General features: G+C 41.9%; 1 protein-coding gene across 1 annotated transcript in view; it reads left to right on the forward strand.

Annotated features, from left to right (window-relative positions):
• The window catches only part of PAPPA2 (pappalysin 2), a 272084-nt gene that overhangs the window by 242131 nt on the left and 4247 nt on the right, over positions 1 to 25706 (forward strand). Inside the window, exon 21 of the mRNA XM_041765686.1 lies at positions 25014 to 25112. Coding sequence (XP_041621620.1) covers positions 25014 to 25112 — 99 coding nt within the window. The remainder of the gene's footprint in view (positions 1 to 25013; positions 25113 to 25706) is intronic.

Below are 25706 nucleotides of genomic sequence, written 5' to 3' on the forward strand. Positions count from 1 at the left end.
AAAAATCAAAAGCATCTGTGATTTTTAAGCCAAAGAAGGATGAAGATTATTGTAGTATTTTCATGCTGTAAATATTTTACCTATGGAAGAGTTAGCAGTCACCATCCCCTACTAAGAACAGAACAGAAAATAATGGGCTTAAAAACGAATCAACTATTTAAATCTGTGAAATATCCTGGCAATGTTAGACTGTCTACAAAGTTTTAAAGAGGTGTATTTAAAAGGCATATTAGCCTTTGGAGCATTTTAAGAGGATATGTATTGTCCTCTCTCTGCCATGGTTAAACATTTTCTGCCTCAAACACAGAAACTGTTTTGATATTCTCTTTCCCTGTAGATCTAACATGCCATGGATTTAAATGTAAATATATTTGTGTTTTCTTAAAGCAACTGGTAGAGATATTTTTACAAATCCTTGCCATAGGAATACTCCCTTAATAGGAATGTTGTATAGGAGGGAATCGGGGGGTGGAAAAACCAGGTGAGGAGGAGTTGGGGACAAATTTAGCTTCAGTAGAGTGGCTGCATTTACTTAAATGTAGGTGGGCAGTTGTATTTTTTTTACACTTTTAGTAGTTGATACCAACAATGCTCCCATCACTAATGTGTTCCATCTGTTGCACCATTCCTTGGATTCTTTCTTCTGTGTTGTCTTGGACCTGTCTCTGCCTCCTTTTTATTATTTATATTCCAGATGGTAGCCCTGTTAGCTGTGCCTCTTGATCACTCATGGGCACTGCCTTGGTTTACTGCTGTAAGTCTGTGGCATACAGAGGCTGGTATATAATTCATGAGGTGGAAATGATGGCACAAAAATCAAATTTTTATTGTACTATTTTTTCTTGCCCAGAGTTTGTGCCAAGAGAGAGGTGCTAGAACCAGACCAAAAAGTCCTTTTCTGAGGGACGTGCCTTCTTCTGGGGCACAGACTGTATACAGATCTGCATGAGATGATCTGAGGTCAGGGAAGGGAGCAGGCTAGCAGGGTGTGCATGTGTGTGTGTACGTGTGTGTTTAACTAAAAGTGTTATAGTTCTTCATATCTGACCATGTGAAGCTCCACTCCAGGGCGGCAAAACCAGTCAACACAATCATAAATTTGAGGGACTTTTATTCTTAAAGGTGAAATGCAATGTGTGAGCGTCTGGGAGACTCCAGTACAAAATTCCCACATTCCCTGTGGCAGCTAAACTGGCTGGTCCCCCTCCGGGAAAGCAGTAAGGAACATTTTCTCCCAAGTGAAATATTTGAAGACCGAAGTGAATCAGACAGTGTTGTATTTCACCCCCAGGGCTGTCTGAGACTCAAGTGAGAGTAGTGGTACTTGGACCAGCACCTGCAGAATTCCAGAAGCCCCCATGAAAGCGGAGGGCCCTGACCGCACAGCAGCAGCACCTGGCCACCTGTTAGAAATGTGGATTCTCAGGTCCCACTCTGGGCTTCTGAGTCAGATGCACCAGATGGAGGGTACAGGGGTCGCACCTAGTGGTGTAGGTCCTCCAGTGTGGTTCCAATGCACTCCTGGGTTTGAGATCTCCTGGTCTCCAGAGCTGGAAGGAAAAAGCTCCATAATGACCTTTATAGGGGACATGATTAACTCTATAGTGATAGTTGCCAGGAACTTGAAGAATGCATCAATATGAAGATCCCATGTCTGACTCCAGATCTCTCCTTTCTCTCCCCTCAGCTTCATAGTGAAACCTGTCCAGCCATTCTTTCCTCTAGTCTTTTCTCATTTCTACCCTTAAGATTTATCTCTACGATTATGCTTGAGAAACACCCTTCCATTCCCAGATAGTCACAGATTACTTTTAATGCCCAAGGCTTGAACTTCAAAATGTGACTAGGTGGGATTGCGACTGGCTCTTCACAAAAAAAAAAAAAAAAAAAAACAAACAAAAAAACAAAAAAACAAAAAAACCCCAAAACCTCTCACCTGAGTATGTCTTTGTAAGTTCCTTAGCAAAAAGAGAAAAATGAATCCTTTTTATGATATCTGTATTTGGAAAAACCAAATGTTCTATTCCAACTTTATCACTTGTGCGCTGTGTAATTGTGAGGTGGTTTAACTTCTTGTTCCCTTTCTATTTATATTTTGTCATTTAAATAATAGCCAGCAATTAAACTTCTCTTTGCCATATTTTAGCTGTTTACAGATCAGATATAATAACCATTCCTTCCCTGCTGATTCTCAGAGGACAGATCATATGGGCTTACTTTTCTTTTACATTCTTGCCAAGTTCTTTAGGATCTACGGGTGAAAAGGGGCCATAAAAATGCTAATTACAGTAGGAATAATAACATCCCAGATGCCAATAACGGGAACAGCTACTCTACTTCTGGTAGGGGTAGTGTAGGTTCTTACAAATCTAAATCTAAATCTAAATATGTGTTAGCCGTGTTAGAAATCCAGAGAAAAATGGAAAATTAGTTTAAGTTGGAGCTGTCTTCCAGGCTCACTGACTGCCAAATTCCAATCCCCTCGAGATTTGTTTGTGAATTTCGCTGCCAGTTTTGTGCAATCTCTGCACCAAGCTGAAAATCCGGGCATGTCTTTCGGCTTGTCCAGAGTCCCATTGGGTTCAGGGCTCTACTTTAGATCCTCCAGCTGGAATCTCTGAAAATCAAACTCCAAATGTTAATTAGGACTAGGTTTTCATTTCGAAAGCTAAAACCATTGTGTTTTTTCCCCCTAACTTTTTAAAAAAGTGAAACACTGAAAGCACGACCATGCAAATTGTAAAACCTCATCTAGATTAACAACATTCATGAGAATTTATGCCTCTCTTAAACTCCCGTGGAGCCACGCTGTGCATCCTTGTGGGCCTTCTAACTGGCTGCATTTGGCTTTCTTTGTCTTCTCAGCTTCCTGGGTGGGCCACTTTCTCACTCTGCTAATTTTCTTTATGACATGGGTTGTCCCTTTTTCTCCTCCCACCGCACCCTTTTGCTGATTACTCTGTGCTTTCCTTATTTTTCTGTTCTTTTTCTTATAATTTCTAGCCTTGGCTTGAAGACAATTTAAATATTACCCGCCTACAAAGTCAGCATCACAGAACTGCTACCTACTCTTCTTCAACCTGCCTGACCTTCCAGGTGCTTCCCTATGATTATACTGAGGTTAGAATTAGCAGGGAGCAAATACAATCAGGTTCTAACTCAACCCCTTTTCTCTTTTCACAGGGACATTGCTCCCCTACAGCATCTAACTAACTTCTAAAATGTGTTTTAAATACATTTAAGCACAACTCAGGTACATTCACCAAGACTGTTCACAAATCTCTAGAGCATTGGTTACTATACTATTTACACCATATTTGGCACAATGCCTTTATTAAATAGTCATAGTGGCAAGCTCTTTCAGAAAGTTCACATAGTTTGAGTCATTGCTCGTTCATTCCACTAAAGTTGATATTTCTTTAAGTGGAATGATTGGACTATATACTTTACTAGAATGAGTGAGTGGTAGCAAGGTACACTATTAAAACTTTTACCTTATTTTTTAGTCTCTGAGGTACAGATTATAAATATTGTGTGTATGGGTGTATGTTTGTGTGTCTGTTCTTCTGACCAACCCAGCAGTGAGTGATGACAAGGAAGAGGGTGACGCTCCCAAGTGGATTGTGATTATCTGCAAATTGCAGCAAACAAGAAGTATAGAAGAAAGGCTACATGTTTCAACCACAGACTAATCGATTTAAATCTCAGCCCCACCCTTACTGGTTATATTTTTGTATAATGTTTTTTAAACTGATTTTTAATTCTATAAAAGTAATACATGTACCTAGTTTAGAAAACCAGTTGGCACCTGTAGGTTTCCTTGGAAGATGATCTGCCCCTCTGCTATCTAACCTCAGGCTCTCTGGGCTGAGGAGATATGTTCACATCTTCTTTGCTTCTACTGTCACTTCTTTTATATCTTCTGGAAATTACATCTATAAATATCTGCATCTATACACACAGATCTATTAATTATTCTTCTGCTAATCTTGATTTTTTTTTCATTTAAAAATTATTTACTGACTTCCTAGTGTAGAAGATGGGGTGTGAGCTCTCTGATACCATCACTGATTCACTCATTCACATATACATACACATACACCTGTACCGCTGCGTATAGAAGCACCTGACAGAGTCCCTGAGTTTTCTGGGGTGCTGTGGCATTTCAGATACTTAGGTTTCCATTTTCTCGAATTTTCTGTCAGTTGTTACTTATTCATCCTTTCTACCATCCATGTTGAATTCTTTGTTGGCTGTCTTTGTCTCGCATATTGTCTTTTCTCTTTTGATTGCATACCCTTTTTTACTACTTTATAGTCATTTTAGTGGGGTTCATAGAGGGAACAGGTATAAAGATAAATTCAGTTCCTATGTTTTACCAGTATTGAGCCTGGGACATAGTACCTGCTCAGTTAGCAGTCTACTGTTATTAACACTTCCATCAACAGAGCATACGCCTGTATGGAAGAAAAAAGAGGCACTGGACAGAGACCACATACCTTATTTTGGTATTTTTTCCCCTTCCATTGTCATTTCTAACTTCTTATTTCAGTCTAAAGCCAAGCAAAAATCTCTTCATGTAGCGAGCTCCTGAAAGTGTAAATTTTAGATAGAGAAGCACTTTTTCCTGGAAAAGATAGTAGGAGACTCTAGAAATGTGAAGGGAAACATGACAAGGCTCCTGTCTCCCACAGATTCTCCCCTCAGTCTGATTTGGGGGAGAGGAGTGCTCAAAGTGCTGTGGGAACAGTGAAAAGAAAGTGATTATGTTTGTTTACAGAGCAGTCAAGAAGTAGGTGTGGGATATCAAATTCGGAAAAAGTTTTATAGCAAAATGGCACTCATGTGGAGCCTTGAAGAACATAATTCCACACAGAGATAGAGATAGTTAGTTAGATATAAAGTTAGAGATAAAGGAAAGCCCAATGGGCAGAGAGGATAGTAAGAGCATAAGGTGCAGGGGTTTGAAAATGCATAGGATGTCTGGAGAACCACCAGAGGACAGGGCATGTGGAGACTACAGGAGAGGTTAGAGAGGCCTGGACTAGATTAGAAAGAGCCTTCAATCCTGCCATACCTGGGATATAAGCTTGATTCTAGAGGCATTGAGGAGCCTCACTTTTTTTTTTTTTTTTTTTACTGGAAATAACAAGATCAAGTTGATACACTGTGGGAGATGAAGTCCATGGAGAAGAGACAGTGATCAGTATAATGGTTAGGATATATTTTTTAAGATTTTATTTATTTATTCATGAGAGACACAGAGAGAGAGGCAGAGATACAGGCAGAGGGAGAAGCAGGCTCCATGCAGGGAGCCAGACACAGGACTCCATCCTGGAGACCCAGGATCACGCCCTGGGCTGAAGGTGGCTCTAAACCACTTAGCCACCCTGTCTGCCTTAATGGTTAGGATATTATGTCTATATTTTAAGAGAAGAGGTGAGAGCCCAGACTTGACCCCTGCCAGTAAAGAGGGAAAGAAGTAACCATTGAGGAGTTTTCTTTTAGGATATCAAATTGATCCTAGAATCACATCCCATGGGGATGATGGGTGCTCACTGGTGCTCCGATGGATAGTGGGTGCCATTAACCTCTGTAAAGAAAAAGAAGTAGGCTTATAGGAGGAGATAATGGGCTAGGCTTTAGACTGGGTGAATTTAGTGAAATTGCAAATAGAAGTTCAGGAACAAAATCTCACTTGGTGACTTAGGTTGAGAAATGAGGACAGATGATGAGAAATAAGGATGATGTTTGAAGGTAGCTAGTAGATGAGGTCATCCAAGGCATGTGAATGGGGAGAAGAGAGGAAAAGACCTGGCAGGAGGCAAGTGATATAAGAGAATAACAGAGGAAGTAAAGCTAGTCAAGGAGATAGAGAATAGTTGAAAGTAGAAGGAAATGAAGGCGAGAGTGGTCTCAGGAAAACGACAAAAGAAGACACTTCTGGGGAGAGAGATGTGAATAGCACTAACTGCCACAGACTAGACAAACAAGTTGAGTACTGGCAAGAGATAACTACATTTATGATTTAAGCACTTACACAGAGGTAACAGTGGAGTGAGGGAGAGGGTGATAGGTTGAGAAATAGATAAGAAGGTTGATGCAGCAAATAAAAAATATTGTTTCCAAAAGTTGACCAGTAGAAGTGGGACGAGCAGTCATTTAAGTGGAAAACAATGTCCACAGAAAGACTTCTGATGTGGATGAGACCTGACTATATTTATTGGCCTGTGAGTAATAATCTGGTTGAGATTCTGGAGATCCAAGGTAAAGAGAGGCTAGAAGGGATTACAAATACTGTTGGCTCTGAGTCAGGTGACAAGGAAGTAGCAATGACTAAAGACAAAGTTTGTAGGGTGACAGATGGAATTTAAGAATCCAGGGATTTCATATATGACAGTTTCTCATTTCTCTGTGCAGACTTTCCCTTTAGTTGATGGCAACTTCATGCTTCTAGTTGCTCATGACAAAAATCTTTGGTATCATCTTAATTCCTCTCTTTCTTTCCCCCTCCACATCCAATTCATGATGGAATCCTAATAGCTCACTCTTTAAAACATATTCACAATCCAGCCACTTTTCACTGTCCCAGCTGCTGCTACTCTGGCTTGAGCTGTCCTTATCTGATACCTGTGTTGGTACAACAGCCTCCTGGCTGGTCACACTGCCACCCCATGGCTTATTCCCAGCTCAGCAGCCAAAGGGTATTGGTAAAATGTAGGTTAAAGCTAAGCACTCCTCTTATAGCCCTCCAACCATCCTCCTTTCACTCAAAGTAAAACCCAGAGTCCTTACACTGGCTTATACAACCCACCAAATATTCTCTCTCTGATCATTTGATTGAAAATTAGAATTATCCTTACTCCCTCATTCTCTGCCCATTGCTTAACACATTGTACTCCTGCTTCCCTGACATCGCCCTATTTTTTAAAATTCACTAAATAATTCACTAAATAATTATTTGTTATATTTTATATCTATTTTCCTCACTGGGATTCAAGCTTCACAGGGCAGGACTTTTATTTATTTTATTCACTGTTGATATCTCAGGTCCTTAATAAAGTGGTACAGTGACTGGCACATGGCAAATGCTCAATAAATATCTTTTGTGTGGGTGAAATGAGGTAGGGAGTTAAGGGCAGCTACAGGTTTGGGAGAGAACTGGTGGTGGGATAACAGCCTTAAGCAACTTGATTACTTTGAGGAAAAGGAGTATTTTACTAACTTGTGAAGAATGAGAAGATTGCCAAGAGACCCTGAGTTTAGTCCTTTAGAAGTCTTCTCTACTGAATGCTTTTTGGTGTTAAGTCTCTGGTTAGTATGGCCGTGTCCTGGGACTTGGAGATGGATGAAATTTGGATTCCCAGGGTCCTTTCAGCTCTCGGAAGGCTGTTTGTGCACCCTGGGGAGAAGAAACTTGGTTCCACATCACCTTTCTTCTCTTTGGTCATGTGACTTCAGCCAAAGTCATTTGACTCCTATGGGAAAATACTATGTTCCTTGGTTGACTTACAAAGTTCTTCTGGCTCTCAAATAAGATGACGTTTGTGGAAGCATGGGTAGACACTAAAATGCCACCACAGGGTTATCAGTAGTATTCTCAGCCCCATGTGAGAAGTTTTCTGAAGTAAGGCTGGTCTGAATCACCTGCACCAGAGGTCCTGCCTGAGGGAGTTGAATGTCTGCTAGCAGGTGTGCACATAACGCAGCCCCAAAGAACTGGTATGGAGAAACAGAGCCTCTGCTTCCCTCCTTTTGATTCAGTCTGATTCCTTTCAGGAACAAGGCCTACAATTTTAAACTAGATTTTGCGTCTCTTTGGATGTACCTTTCCAAGTGTAGGCACTCAATGTGGGCCTCAGAACCTTGTGTGAGGGGCTGACAACAGCTGAGATCTAAGGCTTGCAGCGCCCTCCAGCCCAACAGCTGGGGGTGTTTCCTTCAGAAGCTCCCCTGTTAGAGTGTGCCTACAGTCCATAGAGGATACAAAACCTCCACCTGATTTTTCTTCTGTTCCATTGAACAGAGTAATGAGAATAAGAGAGAAAAATGAGTCTCTGAATGCATAACCAAAATGAAAAAAAAAAAAGGCAAAACAAAACCATATACCTATTTTGAAAACAGACTTATTACCTCTTCCTTGTCTCGGCACCCCTAGCCCAGTGGTCCTAAGTCAGCCCATCTCCCCCCATAAATTCTCCATAGCCTCTTCAGCCTTATACATTGTTTTCCTTCCTATTTAAGATCAGTAATGAGAACTTGGCAGGAGAAAAATTCAAATGGGTCAGGAGGCCCTTGTGGCTTTTCTCGGGCTTGTTTTCCACAGCCCATTCTAGCCTGCAACATACTTTGCAAGAATAAGTTGGCTGCAGATCTAACCCACGGTAAGAGGCCACCACTGAGGGCAGCATTTCAGACTCAGTGAGACTGGAGCCACAAGCAGGCTTCCTGAAGCACAGAGCCTGGGTGTTTCCTTACACACGCACATGCACACACACGTGCACACATAGCAGCACACACCAGGGATCCTCATCGAGAACAGATGTTGCTGCCCACTGTGCCAGCCACGTGTCAGGCATGGCATTTTTGTCTTTTAGGCTCCTGGCAATTGTGTTTTTCCTTTCTTCTCCCCTCCCTCCACCTTCCACCCCCTTTTCCACCCCCTACGTCTGCTGCATGTACAAATTCTCTCCTGATTCATACTGGGCCAACCTCATATTTTTGTTGTTGTTATTGTTATTGCAAACGTTAGATGCTTCCAAAGCTGGGGGAAAAAAAGAAAAAGAAAAGAGAAAAAAGAAAGAAACCACAACAACCCCCAAAGAAAACATGTTCTAACCCAGGAATGTACAATACTTCATGCATGGGAAGCATCTTCCCACCTCTCCAAGCTTAGCTACAGAATCTAGGGCTCCAAATTCCAACGCATGAAAAAAAACAAAGCCATCCAGCTTTTTTGTATGAGCCTCATACCATTTCTCAATCTAAAAGCTTGCTGCTCCCCCCAATGGCTAGGATTTGCAGAAGAGTCATAGCATCCTCTCTCAACTTATATCATGGCCACTAAACTATAACCACAACTTCACACCCATTTATTAATTTCTTCCATTAAAATAATATTTCTGAGTGCCTGTTATTTGCTGAGATTACAAAAGTAAGTTCCTAACATAGTCTGTGCAATGGAGGTAAAAGATCAGTTGCTACTTAATGAGTAATAATACAAAGATTTGAACAAAGTCACATGGAAACACAGAGAATAAAGCAAATAGCTTGTCCAGATCACATGGAAATCTTATAGAGGGTAACCTTTTGAAGGATAAAGAAAAGCATATGGAAAGGCAAAGATGTGAAAGGAAGTGGTACCTTGCATTCATCAAACTTGTCTGTAATAATGCTGCATAATGAATAATCCCCAAACATCAATGTTTTTTAATAACAAAATTTATTTCTCACTTGTGCATCTGCAGATAGACTAAAGCAGTCCTGCTTTTAGATTGTGGTTTGGGCTCAGATATACTCCATGTGTCTCTCACTCAAGGACTTTGGGTTTCAGGGTCAGCAGCTACTACACAGGGTATGTTCTGCTCTAGGTGGATAGCATGGGTACCAAAGGGCCAGTACATTGAAAGCCTCTGGTCAAATGTAGCATATGTTACACATACATTACATTGGTCAAGACAACCCACATAGATAGATTCAAAATTAGTGGGAAGAGGAATTATACTCTGTTGATAGTGAAGTCATAGCAAAGGGACAAATAGTGAAAGGAACCGTAGACATATATTGTCATCTGCCAGTTGTATAGTCACAAACACTTGTTATGTTCCCATTCATCCCACCTGATCCCAAGATACTGCAAAAGTATTACCCAGTCATAGCATCAGGCTTGAAAATCTAGACTGCCATGATTTATTATCAGGTTACAATATGCTTCTCTTAATCTAGAGCCTGGTGTACTAAAATCACAAATTCTCTGCCTTCCACACCTGAAGGACACAGTGGAACAGAGAGACAAGACACCTACAGTAAACCTCCCCTTATGAGGAGAATAATGAGAGGCACATAACAATTACTGGCCCACCACAATTCTGAAATCCCTCTGAGAAAAGTTGCAAAAAAGCAACTTTTGGGGGATAGGAATTAAAGAGGAATTAAAGGTATTCTGAGTTTAGGAGGCTTCCCTGGGACAAAGTCCTTAGTCTGTTCTCGATGAAGCATTTTGTTCAGTTGCAAGAATCCCCTAGGTACCACTTTAATCCAATTAAAAGTCTTAACAAATGCTGTACAGATCCACCCCTTGATTTGGTCTTTGAGGTTAAGTCTTAAATCTTTAAAGCACCTATTCATCTCTACCGTCTTATTCCTCTATTATCTCAAAATGTGGTCTCCGTGGTTGTCTCCAGAGAGATGAAAAAGAAACTGAGCAGCCAGTAACTCTTGAGTCCCTTGGACCAGAAGTGATACATCATTTCTGTTTGCCTTCTCATATATCAGTTCATGGTTATATGGCCTCAAGACCACCTCAAAAAAGTCAGAGAAACACAGGGAAATACATAGATATCAGGTGAGCATTAAAAATCTCTGTTACAGAGAAGAGATGATAGGACTTATACCTTAGGTAGAAAGTCATGGTGGCATACCATGACCATGGAAGTCAGCACCTTATCATCTCTAACCTGAGCTAATGTAACAGCCTCCTCACTGAACTTGAGGAAGTAGAAAGAGAAGAAAGACAAGGGGCTGGATACAAAAACTATTTCTGCAGTAGAATGGCAAACATTTGGATGCTGGACATGAATAGAGAGGAGTTGAAGATGAAGTTAATTGGGTTGGAAGAGGTGGTGGATGATTATTCTGTGAGTTTGCCTCTTATACTGATATCTCAGTTTGTTCTCAGAAAAGCTCAGCTAACAGTTTACCAACATATAATGCTTAATGTCTACTGTGGGGAACAAGGAAAAACTTGGTTCCTGCCTATGCGGTTGGAGATATATACTATTTGTGTTTTTGTTGGTGTATCAATTTTGAATATCCAGTTAAACCAGCTTCTAGAGGGCAAGGGGCATATTTCATTCCTCTGTGTTTATATCCACCTCCTACACACACTGTAGTTTATTATTAAACATCCATAAATAGTCAATAAATATTCTCATGTTGTTAATAATACTCATTTTATTCTCTTCTTTGGCTTTCCCTAGCACATATTATTTGGTAAATTCCTTATGCATTGAATATAGAATATTGGGGTTCGGAACTGGAATTAGCATTTTATTTTTTAATTAGAGAAACCAAGTATAAATTGAATATACATTATCCAGATGTGAAAGATCCCAAACAAATGGAGCTGAAAGTTACTTCCCAATGTCCTCTCCCTTGTGTGCTGGCTTGAAAGTTTAAAATGCTTAAGTTTAATTTTCACCTCTATTGCTCATTCCCCAAGTGACCTTGGGGCATGGCCTTTTGTCTCATTTTCCCCATCAGTGGAATATGGATAATCGTATTAATCTGTCTCACCAGGCGATGTGAGGACTAATTAAAAATGAGATTAGATTCAACTGAAGTCTTTCTAATGTGAGAAATATTAAACTTGGTGGTGCATGTCTGCAATGCTGTTAGATTTCTGGGAACACTCTCTGGCCTTGGAACTGGCTATGACCCTAATGACACGGTAGCTGAGTCATGAGTACCTGCAGCCTGCCTGGCTTGTTGGCCATACTACCTGTCCTGTTTCCATGCCCTGTGTGCCCAGCCCGATGGCCAGATCCATCCAAATTGCCTAGTGACTAAATAGTAGCCAGTGATCTTTTTATTCTTTGGGCTCTCTCTGGGAGCTGCTTCCTGCCTGACCTGTCTTACTTTCTTTTCATTCACCCCTTTTTCAGACAAGATCTCTGAAAATTCTTAGTGTTAATAAGTAAACATAGCTAAATTAATAAATTCACTAAATAAGGCATGAGTGTTGGTCTGCTTGGCTGCTGTACCAAAATCCAAAGAATGGCTGGCCTATACAACAAACATTTATTTCTCAGAGTTCTGGAGGCTGGGAAGTCCTAGATTAAGGTACTGGCTGATTCAGTTTCCTGGTGAAGGATCTCTTTCTTTTGTGCTGATGGCTGCCTTCTTGCTACATCTTCACAAGGGAGGGAGAGAGAAAGGAAGTGTTGGTCTGTCTTCTTTAAGAGAATTGATCCTATCTTGATATCACCTAAACCTAATTACCTGTCAGAAGCCCCACTTCCAGATCCCATCATATTGGGAGTTGGGGCTGAAACATACGCATTTTGGAGAAACAGCATTGCTGTTCCTAATAGCATTGTTCCTGTGTGCACTTCACCTAAGCAGAAGGTGTTCTGACATGTAGAACTAAGTTTCCCAATTTTCTTTAATAGGCGGCTACCTACATTATGTGATTTTAGGGGAGATATATATGCTTCTATTTCTTCCTCAAATATTTGTTTCCCACATATGACTCACAAAGTCTCAAACTTTCTAAAATTGAAGTCATTTTTTGCCTCGATATTTTCTATTGTATCTAGTTGCAGATACTTATTTGTCATTGACCCCTAATATGTCAGCTGCTTTCCAGAAGGGTAGGAGAATATGCAGATACTATGGTAGGGATGGATACATTGATCATGGGGGTTGTCAGAGCAAGCAGGGTCCAGCATGGAAATGGAGATGATGAGGGGAATAAAGAGACTAGGGACTAAAGGAAGACTTTGACACAGCATTGCTGAAGTACCTCCACTGTCTTCAGTAGAATGTAAGAGAGAGGATTAGTATCAGTTAACCTGACTTAGATATTTTTCTTACCTTAAGGCCATATTATTATATATAATATATATATTTATAATTAATATATATTAAATATATATTTTGTGTGTGTGTGTGTGTGTGTGTGTGCCCATAGTTGGACAAGGTATATATAAGATCCCTGGGATTACAGGCCATAGTTAAAAGAGAGAATGACCAGGTTATCTAGTAGCCACCTTTGGGAGGGCTACTCTTAACCTTCCCACATAGAAAAGCATCTGGGCTCGTTGCACTCAGAAAACAGACAATAGCCCCTGGTTGCATAGTGTATTTAATAACATTCATTAGTGTTTGTTGTATACCAGGTGAGTACCAAGGAATCATTACCCTTATTATCATTCCTGTTCAGTAAACAGGAAAGTGAGGGGCTGAGAATTCAGTTGCCTTTCCAAAGCTCCAGAGGTGGCAGATGTGGGATAAATGCATGAACCCAGGCCGTCTGATTCTAGATTCTGTGTTCTTAACTGGTAGGAAAATTAAAAACAAATAAACAACACATACACTAGGAACATAGGACTTGTGGAAGACTCAGCTAAGAGATGAACACGGGGTGCTGGCCACCTGTTGGGACATCTCCCCAGGCTTTGCAAGCTTTAGGCTGGAGGAAGAGGTGGCATGCCACTGAACCCTGTATAGTGAGGATCAGAGACCAGGGAAATGAGCGTGGAGAACATGTGAAATAGCCGATCAGTGGATGAGTGAATAAGATACACAGACAAGCATCCCCAAGATAAAGGGAATATAAACAAGACCCTTGCGCAGAGAATAGGTTCCATATGGAGGAATGGGAGACTGGATGCATCCACCAATTAGCAGGAGAATAGAATAGCCAGATTGACAACGTGGGATGGCGTGACAGGGTGAGCTCGAGAATCACGGTAATCAGCCACACAAATTGAGCTGTTCACAGACACAGGAACTAAACATTAGACCAGGGCTAAAAGAAACAAGACTATTGGCAAGAAAATATTCTAGAATAAATATGACACCTCCCTCCTGCCATTCCTCAACTCAGCTGGACCTGAGTGTTTCAGGGAGTGATAAAATAGTCATGTCTAAGTTGTGGAGACAGCCTGGCAGAAATCAGGCAGGAGAGAAAATGGGCTGGGACCCTCTAGGCCTGTGTTTATATGGAAAAAGAAAACATGTAGAGCTTCTCACTGTGAGCTAGGACAGGGTTTGCTGACTGATCAGGCTCTATTTCTTAAGACGCAGTCCTTAGATTTAGTAAGGATTCTTTCTAGCTGCTTTTTCAAGGAGCAAAAAAATTTTTTTTTTTTTTGAGAAAGTTTAGCATGATTTGACTAGTCAAAATGTCATAGAAAAACTCTCATCTCCATTGGCCTTCTACTCAAATACAACCATTTGCCAAATCTTGGCAATTTTCTTCGTGATACCTCAGGGGTTTTTTTGTTTTGTTTTGTTTTGTTTTTTGTTTTTTTTGGTTCTATATTACAACCAGCCAGTTCTGTTCTTAGTTGAGGTAAACTTCTATCTGCTCCGAATCCTTCCACTTCTGTACCAACCTTTGAAACCTGACTTTTATCGTGTTCTTCAGTTCAAACAAAACAAAAAAGAAAGCCGACTTTCCAGGGCTCCCTATTGTCTTCAGGATAGTGACTACCTTGATTCCTCTGAATGGAGATTTTGACCTAGTTCCAAATGTGGGCCATTAATACTTGAGGCAGAAAGCCACAGATACATCCTTTTTTTTTTTTAATCTGAAATCTTGGCTTATATTTTCCCACCTGCTGGGATTTCTCTCCCCATATCTCTGCCCAAATCCTATCTGTGCTCAAAAATTAAATCTAATCCTATATGCTCCATAAAGCTTTTCTGAAATATCCCAGCCCCTGTCCTATTCTGAAACTTATAGCTCTTATTGGTGCCATTAATTACTTTAGGAATTAATCCTCCACTGGCCTGTGATTTCTTCCCTACTGTCTCAGATCCTATTCAGATTCTGCCCTTATTCAGTGCTGATGACACCAAAGCTTCTTTAATGCAGACTTTGTCATCCACAGAACCTACTGTGGAGCCTTGTACCTAGAAGACACACTAAGTATGTATTGATTAGATATTCCAGGATTTCAGCAGCTAACCTCATGCCTGGCTCAGGGTCTATGTTTTGAACTAAATATCCTAGATGATACATTTTGCATGGATTTGTATGGCATTGTCTTTTCCTCAGAGAGTGGCTTTGCATGTTCATTGTTGTGGTGAGAGATTAGACTATGTTCAGTACTGAGAAGTGGAGTGTGGTGCATCATTATTGTTTGATAACAACACTGGAGGCAGTGTGAACGTGTCAAGATGATTATAGCACGGGCCTGCTATATAGTGGCTCCGCATCTTTTCTTCAGATGGGTTCCTTAATGGCTTAAGTTCTTGGTGTTTTAATTGGTGAAATGGGAATAATAATAATACCTACCTTACTGAGTTGTGAGTGTTCAGTAGATCACGTGTACAATCCTTGTAGCACAGTGACTTATCACAGAAAATGCCATGTATAAGATAAAAATAGTATCTGGTTTCTATATTATGGCTTATAGTTTATAAAAATATTTTCACCTCTAGGAGGCTCTAGACTCATTCTTTTTGCCAAGAGCTTTTAGAGAAACTGTATATGTCTGTGTGCATATAATAAAACACATATTTTAATGTTATATATCTATAATATACATATTATATATTATTATGACATGTCTTATACATGAATACTGTACATATCATATGTACCGTACTTATGTGTATGCATGTATATACATTGTGGAATGTATGTGTAGATTGCATGTATGTAATCAAGCGTATATACACATATATGAAAGAAAGAGAATCAGAGAGAAAACAAATGCTGTGAGTTATATCCCAGGAGCACTTGTGAACGCTCAAAATCCTGTGATTTAGATTTGCCCCAAAGTGCATCCTCTTCGTGAAGAGCTGGATGGCAAAAGGCTTGTTGGTCAACTGCTCTGATTTCTTCAAACAGCTCTTTGCATCCTAGGAGTGTCTGCTTTCTCCTCGAGATTTCTCCCAGTGTGCTTGATTGCTGAGGAGAGAGCTGGGGGGCTGGGGGGCGGGGGTGAGGGAGGGAGGAGAGAAGGAATGAGAGAATGGGGAAAGAAAAAAAATAATAAGACGCTCAGCAAACAGCAGGAGGGCCAAAAAAAATATTTAATCCAAACAATGAATATTGTCATTTCCTCCCACAGTCTGCATTCCCGGTCATCTTCCACAGGCAGGCGTGGGGAGCCAAGACATGCCGGCTGCCTGGCACGGGCGCGTGGGTGGCGGGGCGCGGGGGCCAGCACGCGTGGCGGCTGCGGTGGAACGATCCCCTGGCCAGCCCGGGCGGGCCTCAACCTCCCGTGAACTGCAGGCTGGCCAAGGAACCAGAAGACAGGGACAGAGGGAAGGAGAGGCTCAAAGGCAGAGCCGCACCCCGGCAGTCTGCCCTGGGCTTTCTTTCAGGTGCTTCTCCAGCGCTTTCTCCCAGCTGCAGTTCTCCACCCCTGGCTTCAGGTGTCCTAGGCCTTCCAGAGCCCCTGGGTGGGCTCTGGAAGGGAGGATGCTCCACTCCCGGGGGGTGGCCACCCTGCAGCCCAGCGAGTGGCCGGCCACAGCGGTGAGGGGGGCCAGGCACATCCCTCCCACTCGGCCACGTGGCCGCGGTGGCCTGAACTCACGCTCCCAGTTCCGTTCTTCTGAATCTTCAAGTTTGGTTCTGTAAAGATCAGGTTGTACCAACCCGTACCTGGAAGGTCAGGCGCAGCCACTGGCAGGTGATGTTTAAGAGCCGGGAGGATAGCGAGAACAGATCATCTCGGGAGGCCAGGGAAGGAGAGGGAAAGAGGGCGAGTTCCTTATCTCGAAGAAGGCAAGGCAAGCAGAAAATACTCTGGCTTCTTAGTTTAGAAGGTCTATTCTGGGGGGAGGGGGTGCTCCATGATGCTCACTCACCTGTCGTTGGTTGTGAACCTGCTGCTCTGTGTGACCTGTTGCTGCTGGGAGGAAGCAGGAGTGGGGGAGGGAAGGAAGGAAGTGTCCCTGCCCTACAGAGTTCAGACCTCTTCAGAGTTTCTGTCCCTAACCTTGAAATGCAGTAGGTCAGCTCCAATTAGCGGGAGAGGAGGCAGGAAACTCCCCTGGCACAAACAGTTGCTAATCCATTCCTCTGTTTAAGAAGAAAGTCAAAGGCGGCACAGCAGGACCCTGGCAGGAGGGCCTGCAGGCCACCTCTGCCACCACCACCTTCCCCAGCCCCCATCCAAACAAGAAAGACAAAATCACGATAATCCATCAATGGGCCCATCGGGCTGGCTGCGGAGAGGTGGATGAGGTCCGATGGTGTGTCCTTCTTAGTTCTTGCTGGGAGCCCAGGCACAGCCTCTGTTACATCACAGATACCAGGACTCCGGGAGAACTGCATCTTGGGAAGCGTTACTGTGTGGTTGGAGAAGGAGGGAGGGCAACAAGCACAGGATTAGGAGTCACTGATACAAAATCTGGACCAGCTGCTCCAGAGACAAAGACAAGCGTGGGGGACAGGAGTCAGACTATTGGAGAAGAAGAAAGGTTTGGAGGTTTCTTTTTTTGGGACATGGAGACAAGCTATGGCATAGAGGGGCCTGACAGTGACCTTGTGATTATGGAGATGTGAAGAAGGAGTAGGGACGGTGGCCTGGAGCAGAGCGCTGGGCACTGTCACGGTCTTGTGCAGTTTGGTAGAAGGGCCATGGGGGTAAGGGCCAAAGGCACAGAGCTTCTTAGCATGCGTGTGGCCTCCAGGTTGACTTTTGCCAGTAGCAGTGGCTCACAACCATGGCATTTCCCAACAGATGGGGCAGACCACAAATGTCAGGAGGGCTGCCTTGTTCAGTCTTTGACCCTCTAAGACAGTGTGACGAGGACCTGTGGAGGGATGGTCTCTTCTGTCTCTATCTCTTGGGTAGTAGAGCTCTAATTCTGAGCCACTGTTTCTCTGGCACAGATAAATGCAGACTCTACCTGAGTGCACCCCTGCCTTGTCTTCAGAACTTGGGGCTCCTACCCTGCCCCCGCCTTGGGGTGGGTGAGAAGCACCTGGCTCTGTCGGGCCCAGAGGGGAGGCTAGTGGGAAAGCAGGCTGGTGTGTGTTTGTAAGTGAGGTAGAAGAGTCTGCAGCGCTGGGTCTTTATTTGCAGTGAAATGAAAGGGGCTGCTAGGAGGTTATTTTTGGCTGAAAAGTAAGTCACAGAGAGTCTTCTCACTTTCCTGTTTTCCTGTGGTGCACGTCAGGGAAGAGGTGTCTGTGATGTTTGGGGTTTTTCAGAGGCTAAGATACTCCAGTCACCACTATGGTTTTGAGGAGAGCCCTGGTTTCCAGAAGCCAGTCGCCTCTCCCACTCTGTTTTTATAATTTCCAGACCCATTTCCCTTGTCACCTGACTCCTTCGTGACTCAGATGGTGCATTTGTGGTGAAAGTGAATGGGGCAGGAGGTGCAGGGATGAGAGCATCCATGGCTTTGACTGAAATTGTTGCTGGTACAATCTTGGAGTTTTTCTGACCAGAGTCTCTGTGGAGGGAACTCAGACACCAAACCCACAGCAGTAAAAGCAATGGTAGTGTTCCTGCCACCTTCATAAAACTAGGATCCCCTGAGTACTTACTGTGGGCCAGGGACCGTGTTAAGTATCTCACCTCCATTTGCTCATTGACTCCTTACAACAATCTATGAGGTAGGTGTTATTCTCACTCACCAGCAAGGATACTGCTGATTTAAAAATCCAGTAATTTGCTCCAATCTAAGAGCTGGTAAGGAGCACAGCTGGGATCTGGGCACAGGTTTATCTAACACCATATCCCATGCTCTTAATCACCGGACTGTACAGCCTTGATCATTTTCCAGAGCAGGAGGTATTAAGCCCTTTGTACCTTCAAGCCAATGAAAATCTTACAGGAGAAAGAAGTCATTTGACTTACTTTGTTTGCTTTTCTTTTTCCATCTCAATTTATCCCAACTATTTCTTTCAGAAGAATTGATTTTTGCACTATTTGATTATTTCTATTCCAGGACTGTGCTTTAGTTTTGGTGTCAGACAGAGATAAACTGTTTATAATCTGGCTTTTCTTTTGGACCCTATAAAATGCCACATTTGCTTTTCCTTTTTTGAGGGTCTGGTAGATTGCACAGGCAGAGAGATTTGAAGCCCTACACAGAAGCTCCATGACTTTACATGGACCAGTAAAATACAGTAGACCACAGGACTACAACCCAACTCCTGATCACTCTCTTGGCCAACCAACGGGGGGCTTCTCTCTGCCCATCCAACAGAACATGTGTCTTCACTGCCTTTCTTTGAATTACATCTTGCTTGTCTATTGTCCAAGAGGTACTATTTGCAGTTTCAACTACTGTCTGGTAGCTTAGCAGATCCTTAATATCTTAGTGATCAGTGGATTTGCATCATCTAGTCTTCAGGACTGGTAGGCAGGAACAGATCTACCAGTGCCAAGGGAGCCAAGTTACCCGTGCTGCATTGCTGGATGACTGTGTCATTCCATATCAGTCCTCACAAACACAGCCTTCTCGTTAAAATACTAACAGCATCACTTATAAATTACCCTCCTTGCAAAGACCTAAGACCTGGGCCCCTATTCCCAATCAGCTGTTAAAACCAAACCACTTGATTACAGATATTTGCAAACATTCCTAAGACAGCCATGCTTTCACTACCTTCTTTCTGCTTTGGTTTTCAGATGCTTTTTGGCTTTGGCCTCTGGTAATTTTTCTTCTTTTCTTATTATCCCAGCTCTGGAGTTAAGAGGATATCATTAAATTTTATCCAACATGTTTAGATTGTTTATAGAAGGAGAACTTTCAGATGGTACATTCTGCTGTCTCTGCCCACTTGTAGATAAATGTATACCAATGCTCTGTACATAGTAGGAGAGGAATAATGAAAAGGAGGGATCTGGTCACAAAATAAGCTAAGGAAATTTAGTTAGCTACCCTCATATTTATTCATTTATTGAGAATCTTCTGTGGCATCAGACATTGAACTAGCAGCTGGTACTATAAAGATGGTTAGTTAGACTCTGAGCCCTTGATAATACAGAGTGTTAAGTCCCAAAGAATCATATTTGGATAAAATATACCATGGTAATGCAAAGGCAGGGAGGACTCTCTGGGTCCAGGAAGCCAGATGAGATTTTCCAGAGGAGGTTGTATGGAAGAAACTCTTCCTGCAGAATCCATCTCAGGGTATCTATTTTAATTTTACATTTTCCAGGAAGATTGTTGCAAACCCACAAATGTGAGATCATTGGCACCCTCCCACCCCAAGGGGTGAACACTGGAGGAGGGGAACAGCTCCATTTCCTCTTTCCGTCAGATGACTGCAGTGAGCAGAAAAATATCTGGCTTTAGCATTCTGGGACCCAGAAATAAATGTTTCTGGGTTGCAGGCATCTGCTGATGGGATGGGAGCATAGTGCTACTTCCTCCTGGGGAAATCAGCCTCTAGGAAAATATGTGCTGACCAAGCCCTGAGGCCAAAAGGAGTGATAGTGCCAGGTAGCTTATTTGGGATAAACGTTGATCTGCAACTGAGAAGAGCAGAAGTGAAGTTATTGGGGTTCAGGGGAATTAATACATATACAGCCCTTTTTTTGCTTGTATATTGGATCATTAGGTTCACTTAATTATTAATTTTCCTGTACCTAAGCCTTTTTTTATAGAGGTGCCAAAGGAATTTAAATTACCCTGTATTCCCAATAAATTAAAAAATTAGTGAAATTGTCAGATAGTGGTAGCATGCTATAGTAGAAAGGACATCAGATCAAGAATCCAGAGACCCTATCTTATTCCCAGGATTGCCACCACTAGTCTTACCAACAAGACATTTCTCCTTTTCTAAAGCTCCGTTTCATCATTTGTAAAACAAAAGTTCCAACCTTAGAACTTCATGTAATCTATGATCCTTTAAAAAAACAACAACAACAACAACCAGAAAGCAAGTAGTGTTCTGGTCATGAAGGGTTCTTGAGAGGCCTCAAAGACTTCACAATTTTCACTTGTGAAATTCTAAGAGCAACCTTGCAGTGAAGCCTAGGCATTGTGGACATGGGATAAAAGGAGAATGAGAATGAGACTGGAGACTCAGGCCAAGCATTCATTGAAAAGCCAGAAAAAAAAAAAAAAGAGAAACTTGGCACACATTCTTGTATATATTTATGAGAGTTTCCGTCTATTGCAAGGACTCCACTGGGCATGGCACCACAGCTTCCCTGGAAAAGGGCTTCTTTTGGCCCTGATGTAGCCTCAACAATAAGAAATGGATGTGGGTCTGATTTGTCAGACCCACATACCAAGAGGGTTTTGATGGGAAATGACATGGGAAAAAGAAAATAGTGTTAAGCATTAGGCATGAATGGTGATTAGCATCTTCTCCTGGTCTGAAACATTCCTCAAGATGATAAATCAGGATTCTGCTCCATGTCTTACCTGTAGGGGTATAGTAGTCACTTTTGGCTGAGGTCTAAGTTATAGGTTAGCAGAGCAGAACATCTCAAGTTCAAAATTAACCTTTCTAAAATATCAGTGTGGTCAGGAATTCTGTTGCAAGCTATAGAGAAAAATGTTCTTCATATAATTCAAATAATAGAAGTGTTATCAGCCAGTCAGTAAGCATTTATAGAGTGCTTTCTGAGGATGGGTATGTGATAGGCAGTCTGGGACCACCTGTCTCACCCTATTTTCTTCCCTTATAAGTTTTCTCAGGCTTCCCCTCTGAATCATCCAGTCCCAACCTCTCCACCACAGAGCTGGTTAGAGCAGAGCCAGCCCCTGAAAGCTCTTACAAATATCCCCAACCAAAATCTGGATTAGGTACTTCTCTCTTGCCTACACCCCTTTGGAGCACTTATCATCATAAGCTATACTTGTTTATGATGGATTCTATCAAGGACTGGAACCATGTTTTATTTATCTTTGTATCCCCATAACAATGTGTGGCACATAGAGGTATGGGATAAAGGATGTTGAATGACTGAATGAATTACTATATCCATAGACAATGAATAGGGCTACCATCCCCATGCCTAACTTTCCAAACAATCTTAAACAGAAAATAACATAACATGAAGAATATAGATAACATAAAGAAGAAATTTACTTTTGAGAAGTTTCTGAAGTTGTACAGTTTCCATAGTCTTAGAAGCATACAGGCTGACAGCCCTTCCAATTTCATCACTCACTGATAGACGTTTATATGGCTGCCTCATCTTCCTGGAACACAACTAGCTGGCCGTAGATATTATCAAGCTCATCATAAGAAGAGAAACCTCATGTCTCTCTCAGGTCTAGGTATTTAGTTGAGGTATAATTCTAAGAAGCTTGACTCATAAAGAGAGAGAGTTTTAGAGGCTGCTCACTTAGTGAAAGGGTAAGTAGCCCAACACAGAGAGTCTTCCTGTAAATGAAAATGAAAAATGTTCATGTTAATGACTTTGTATTCTATTAAACTTATTAACAGTCAGGATAATAGGAATGTTTGTTTGTTTGTTTTTCTTCTGACAAAATGGTTAAAATTGAAAATGAAAAATTGTCTCCTAAGGAAATAGGCTACAGGTATTTGAAAAATTCACTTATGTGAAGCACTTCATTTGCTGATGTTATAGGATAAATGAGGTATATGTATAGGTAGTAAAAATTCATCTATGGACATGCTGTGCAGAGAAACCAAGCCTAGCCCCCTCACTTAGGGGAAGTTTCCCTACAGCAAGGAGTGATGTCCCCAGTCTGATACCTTTGCATTATTGAGATTTTGATCTAATCTATATTCAGTCTTCAGATGCTTTAAAAACTTTGGATCAATGAGTCATTTTTCCCTTCCCATTTTTTCCATTGTAACTTTGGATTCAAGCTGTCAAGCTTCCCAGGCACATGTTGCCATAGGAGACTCTGTTTGTTTAGGGTGGAGTAGTTGTTTTTGGCAGGTTGGGGGAGGAACAATTAATTCTAATAGGTATATAGTAAATTAAATACTTGGGTCTTTCCAACCTTTTCTCTGATTTTCTGCCCCTTTTTATAAATTCCCTTTATTTTTTCCCAGATGGCCCTTTAAGAGCAGAAAAGAAGCAGTTTCTAGAAATCATGCTTGGGCTATAGCAGTAGACACCCATTGGGAGCTAAAGAAGGTCACCTAGACTATTTTTGCACTTTTCAGCCTCTCTTCCCTAGTGTCCTAAGATGAGAAGCCATCCCTGGAGAAGACTTTGGAAAGAAAGATCCCCCTGGATCCTTTATTAATTCATTCAAAAGTTTAAGTTGTTCTTACAAAAAGGAAGATCTCCCTTTAGTCCTCCATACCCAAGACCATACTTTTATATGTAAGAAGAGTATTTTGGGTGCTCTTTGGATTTTTTATAGACAATAACATGAAAAATAAAGAAGGAACAGATTAAGTTTTGCCAATGAGTCAGTCAGGGTTGGAGAAAAAGTAACAGATGCAGTGTTAGATGAGGAAAATATACTCCACCAAACACTTGAAAAAAGGAAAAGAAAACTCTAGGGGGGAATCTCAGTAGATGTATCTGGTCCTCCTGGGAGGACCCAAGAGCATTTCTGAATGCTAAGGATGTAGCTAGCTATATTTCGACTCTTATTATTTGACTGCAGTTGTAGCCTCAAGTCCTGATTGTTCTGCAGAGCCATGCACTCCAGTGTTAAAGACAAATGCTCATCTCAAAAATCTCTGTCCTTTATCCCATTGAGGCCCATGTTGAAAACAGAATTCATTTTTACTTCCTGCTCTCAAATGACTTTGCTGTACAGCTGTGCAACAGCTGTGGAGTTCCACCCCACAAGTAGCAACTTTTCAGGGATTGGAAAACTGGTATACATCTGGAATGATGTTCAAATGACCTCAGGATCCCATAGAATAAATCAAAACATTGAAGTAATAATTTGGATGAGCTCGTTCTGATGTAATTCAATTGCTGAAAATTATTTAATGGCTTATTTTTTTTTTTTAAGTTAAGTGATCTATCTCATCAAAGCACAATGAAGTAGGGAACAGTCCCTCTATTTGACATTTAAAGAGGGTGGGGGGAGAGAAAGTGATTTAAATGTGTCAACTGGAAGGTGACCTCAGAACTCGAAAGTCTACTATATTGTGGTCCAAAGAGTTTGACCACAAGATGTTTCCTGAGGCTTCGCAATTGGGCATCCACTCAGGATGAGAAGCAGCCAATGTGATTGAGTAGGTGGGCTTGCTGGTATGCTCCCCAGGATGCAGTGGGACACTGTTTTTCTCCAGGAGTGGTTCTAGGGTAACAATGCATGGGGCTCCTGGGCTATTTTTTTAACCGCTTGTTGTTTTTCTTATCATATATTCCCTTTTGGGGAGAAACACTCCATTAACTCTGGTTTGGCCTGGGCCCTTTTCCCATTTTGGTTTCTGTTAACTTGTAGCAGTAACAGGAATGAATGGGAACAGTTGAGCTTTCTCTGCTCTCACCCTGTGTCTAGCTGCTATGCAGTAGGTAGCTGTACATGTAAGTTTATTTCTGTTCCAGCACTGGTGTCCCAAACCCTAGGACACCTGCATTCTGGACAGACATCATTTGAGTTTTCATAGCATACCAGGACTACCAGGGTTTCTAAATACAAGTATTAGGAGAGGGGGGTGCGGGGGGGGGGGGGTTGGAATTATGGCTCTTACTCTGGGAGAAGCAGCAGAAAGTCAGGATGCATAACTTCTAATCCCAAAGTCTGCCTGATGATAGCTATGCGACCCCGGGGAAGTTTTTGTCATTTCTATGCATCTCCATTAAAGCCAACCTTGCCTGCAGCACAGCTTTTCCTGATGATCAACAGAGTTAAAATGTATGAAAATATTTTGTTACCTATTTTATATAAAGACCTATCACTAATTACAAAAAGGTGAAAAAGTTGATCAAGGAGTTTAAGTGAACCATTCTGGATCCTAGGGTTGGTCAGAAGCAGATGTTGCAGGTGAAATGCGACAAATCCTTGGGTCCTTGGTCTTGAGACTTTTCAATTTCTTGAGCATGTTAGGTCAGTTTGTATCCTGCACCTTGGGAGTGTCCCATAATATCTCTTGAGTTCCATGGATTATGGTGGGGATGGGTGGGAGAGTAGTACAAAGTCCAGTGAAGCTGTTCTTAGACACTGACCTCTCATATCCTCACCAGCCTTTCCAAGCAGATGGGTGGTGTGACACCATCAACAATCGGGCCTACTGCCACTATGATGGGGGAGACTGCTGTTCTTCCACGCTCTCTTCCAAGAAGGTAAGTGAGGGCACCTGCAGGTAACAGGCGGGGCATGGGTGCCAGAAATAAAGGCAGGGGCTTTGGCTGGTTCTCCTTCATTCCCTGTCATAATTGGTTTTTATTCAGTAGTCAAGAGGGAGTTATAATGAACAAACGTTTAAGCTTCAATGGTGACAGGATTAAGGGCAGTGATTTTAGGTGAGATTGTTAGAAAACACTAGTTCCCTAATGGTTGGTCCTGGAACTCTTCAGAAAAGCCATGGCTTTTGCTACTCAGAGACTCATGTCTGCTTATCATGTCCAAGATATACCTCTTTTGGCAGGGAACTATGGTCTCTACCCCCTAGGGAGGCAGATTTACCAATGAAGTGGTATCTAGTTATTAATCTTTGTAATTAAGTTAATAATCCTATATGGTTTATTATAAGCATACTTCAAGTTTCTGCTAAGTGGCCACCACAAGCTACCTGGAGCATTCCTTAGACCACATCCAAGCAGTAGTCTTTTTCTCAGTTCCTTTTATCTCTAATTTTCTGGGCTCTATTAAATTGGCAGATACGCTTATGCTAAAACTGTAAAATTGAATAGGCTGAAATTTTGCTATAATATGGA

Source organism: Vulpes lagopus, chromosome 1, assembly GCF_018345385.1.
Source record: "Vulpes lagopus strain Blue_001 chromosome 1, ASM1834538v1, whole genome shotgun sequence".
Taxonomy (NCBI): Eukaryota; Metazoa; Chordata; class Mammalia; order Carnivora; family Canidae; genus Vulpes; species Vulpes lagopus.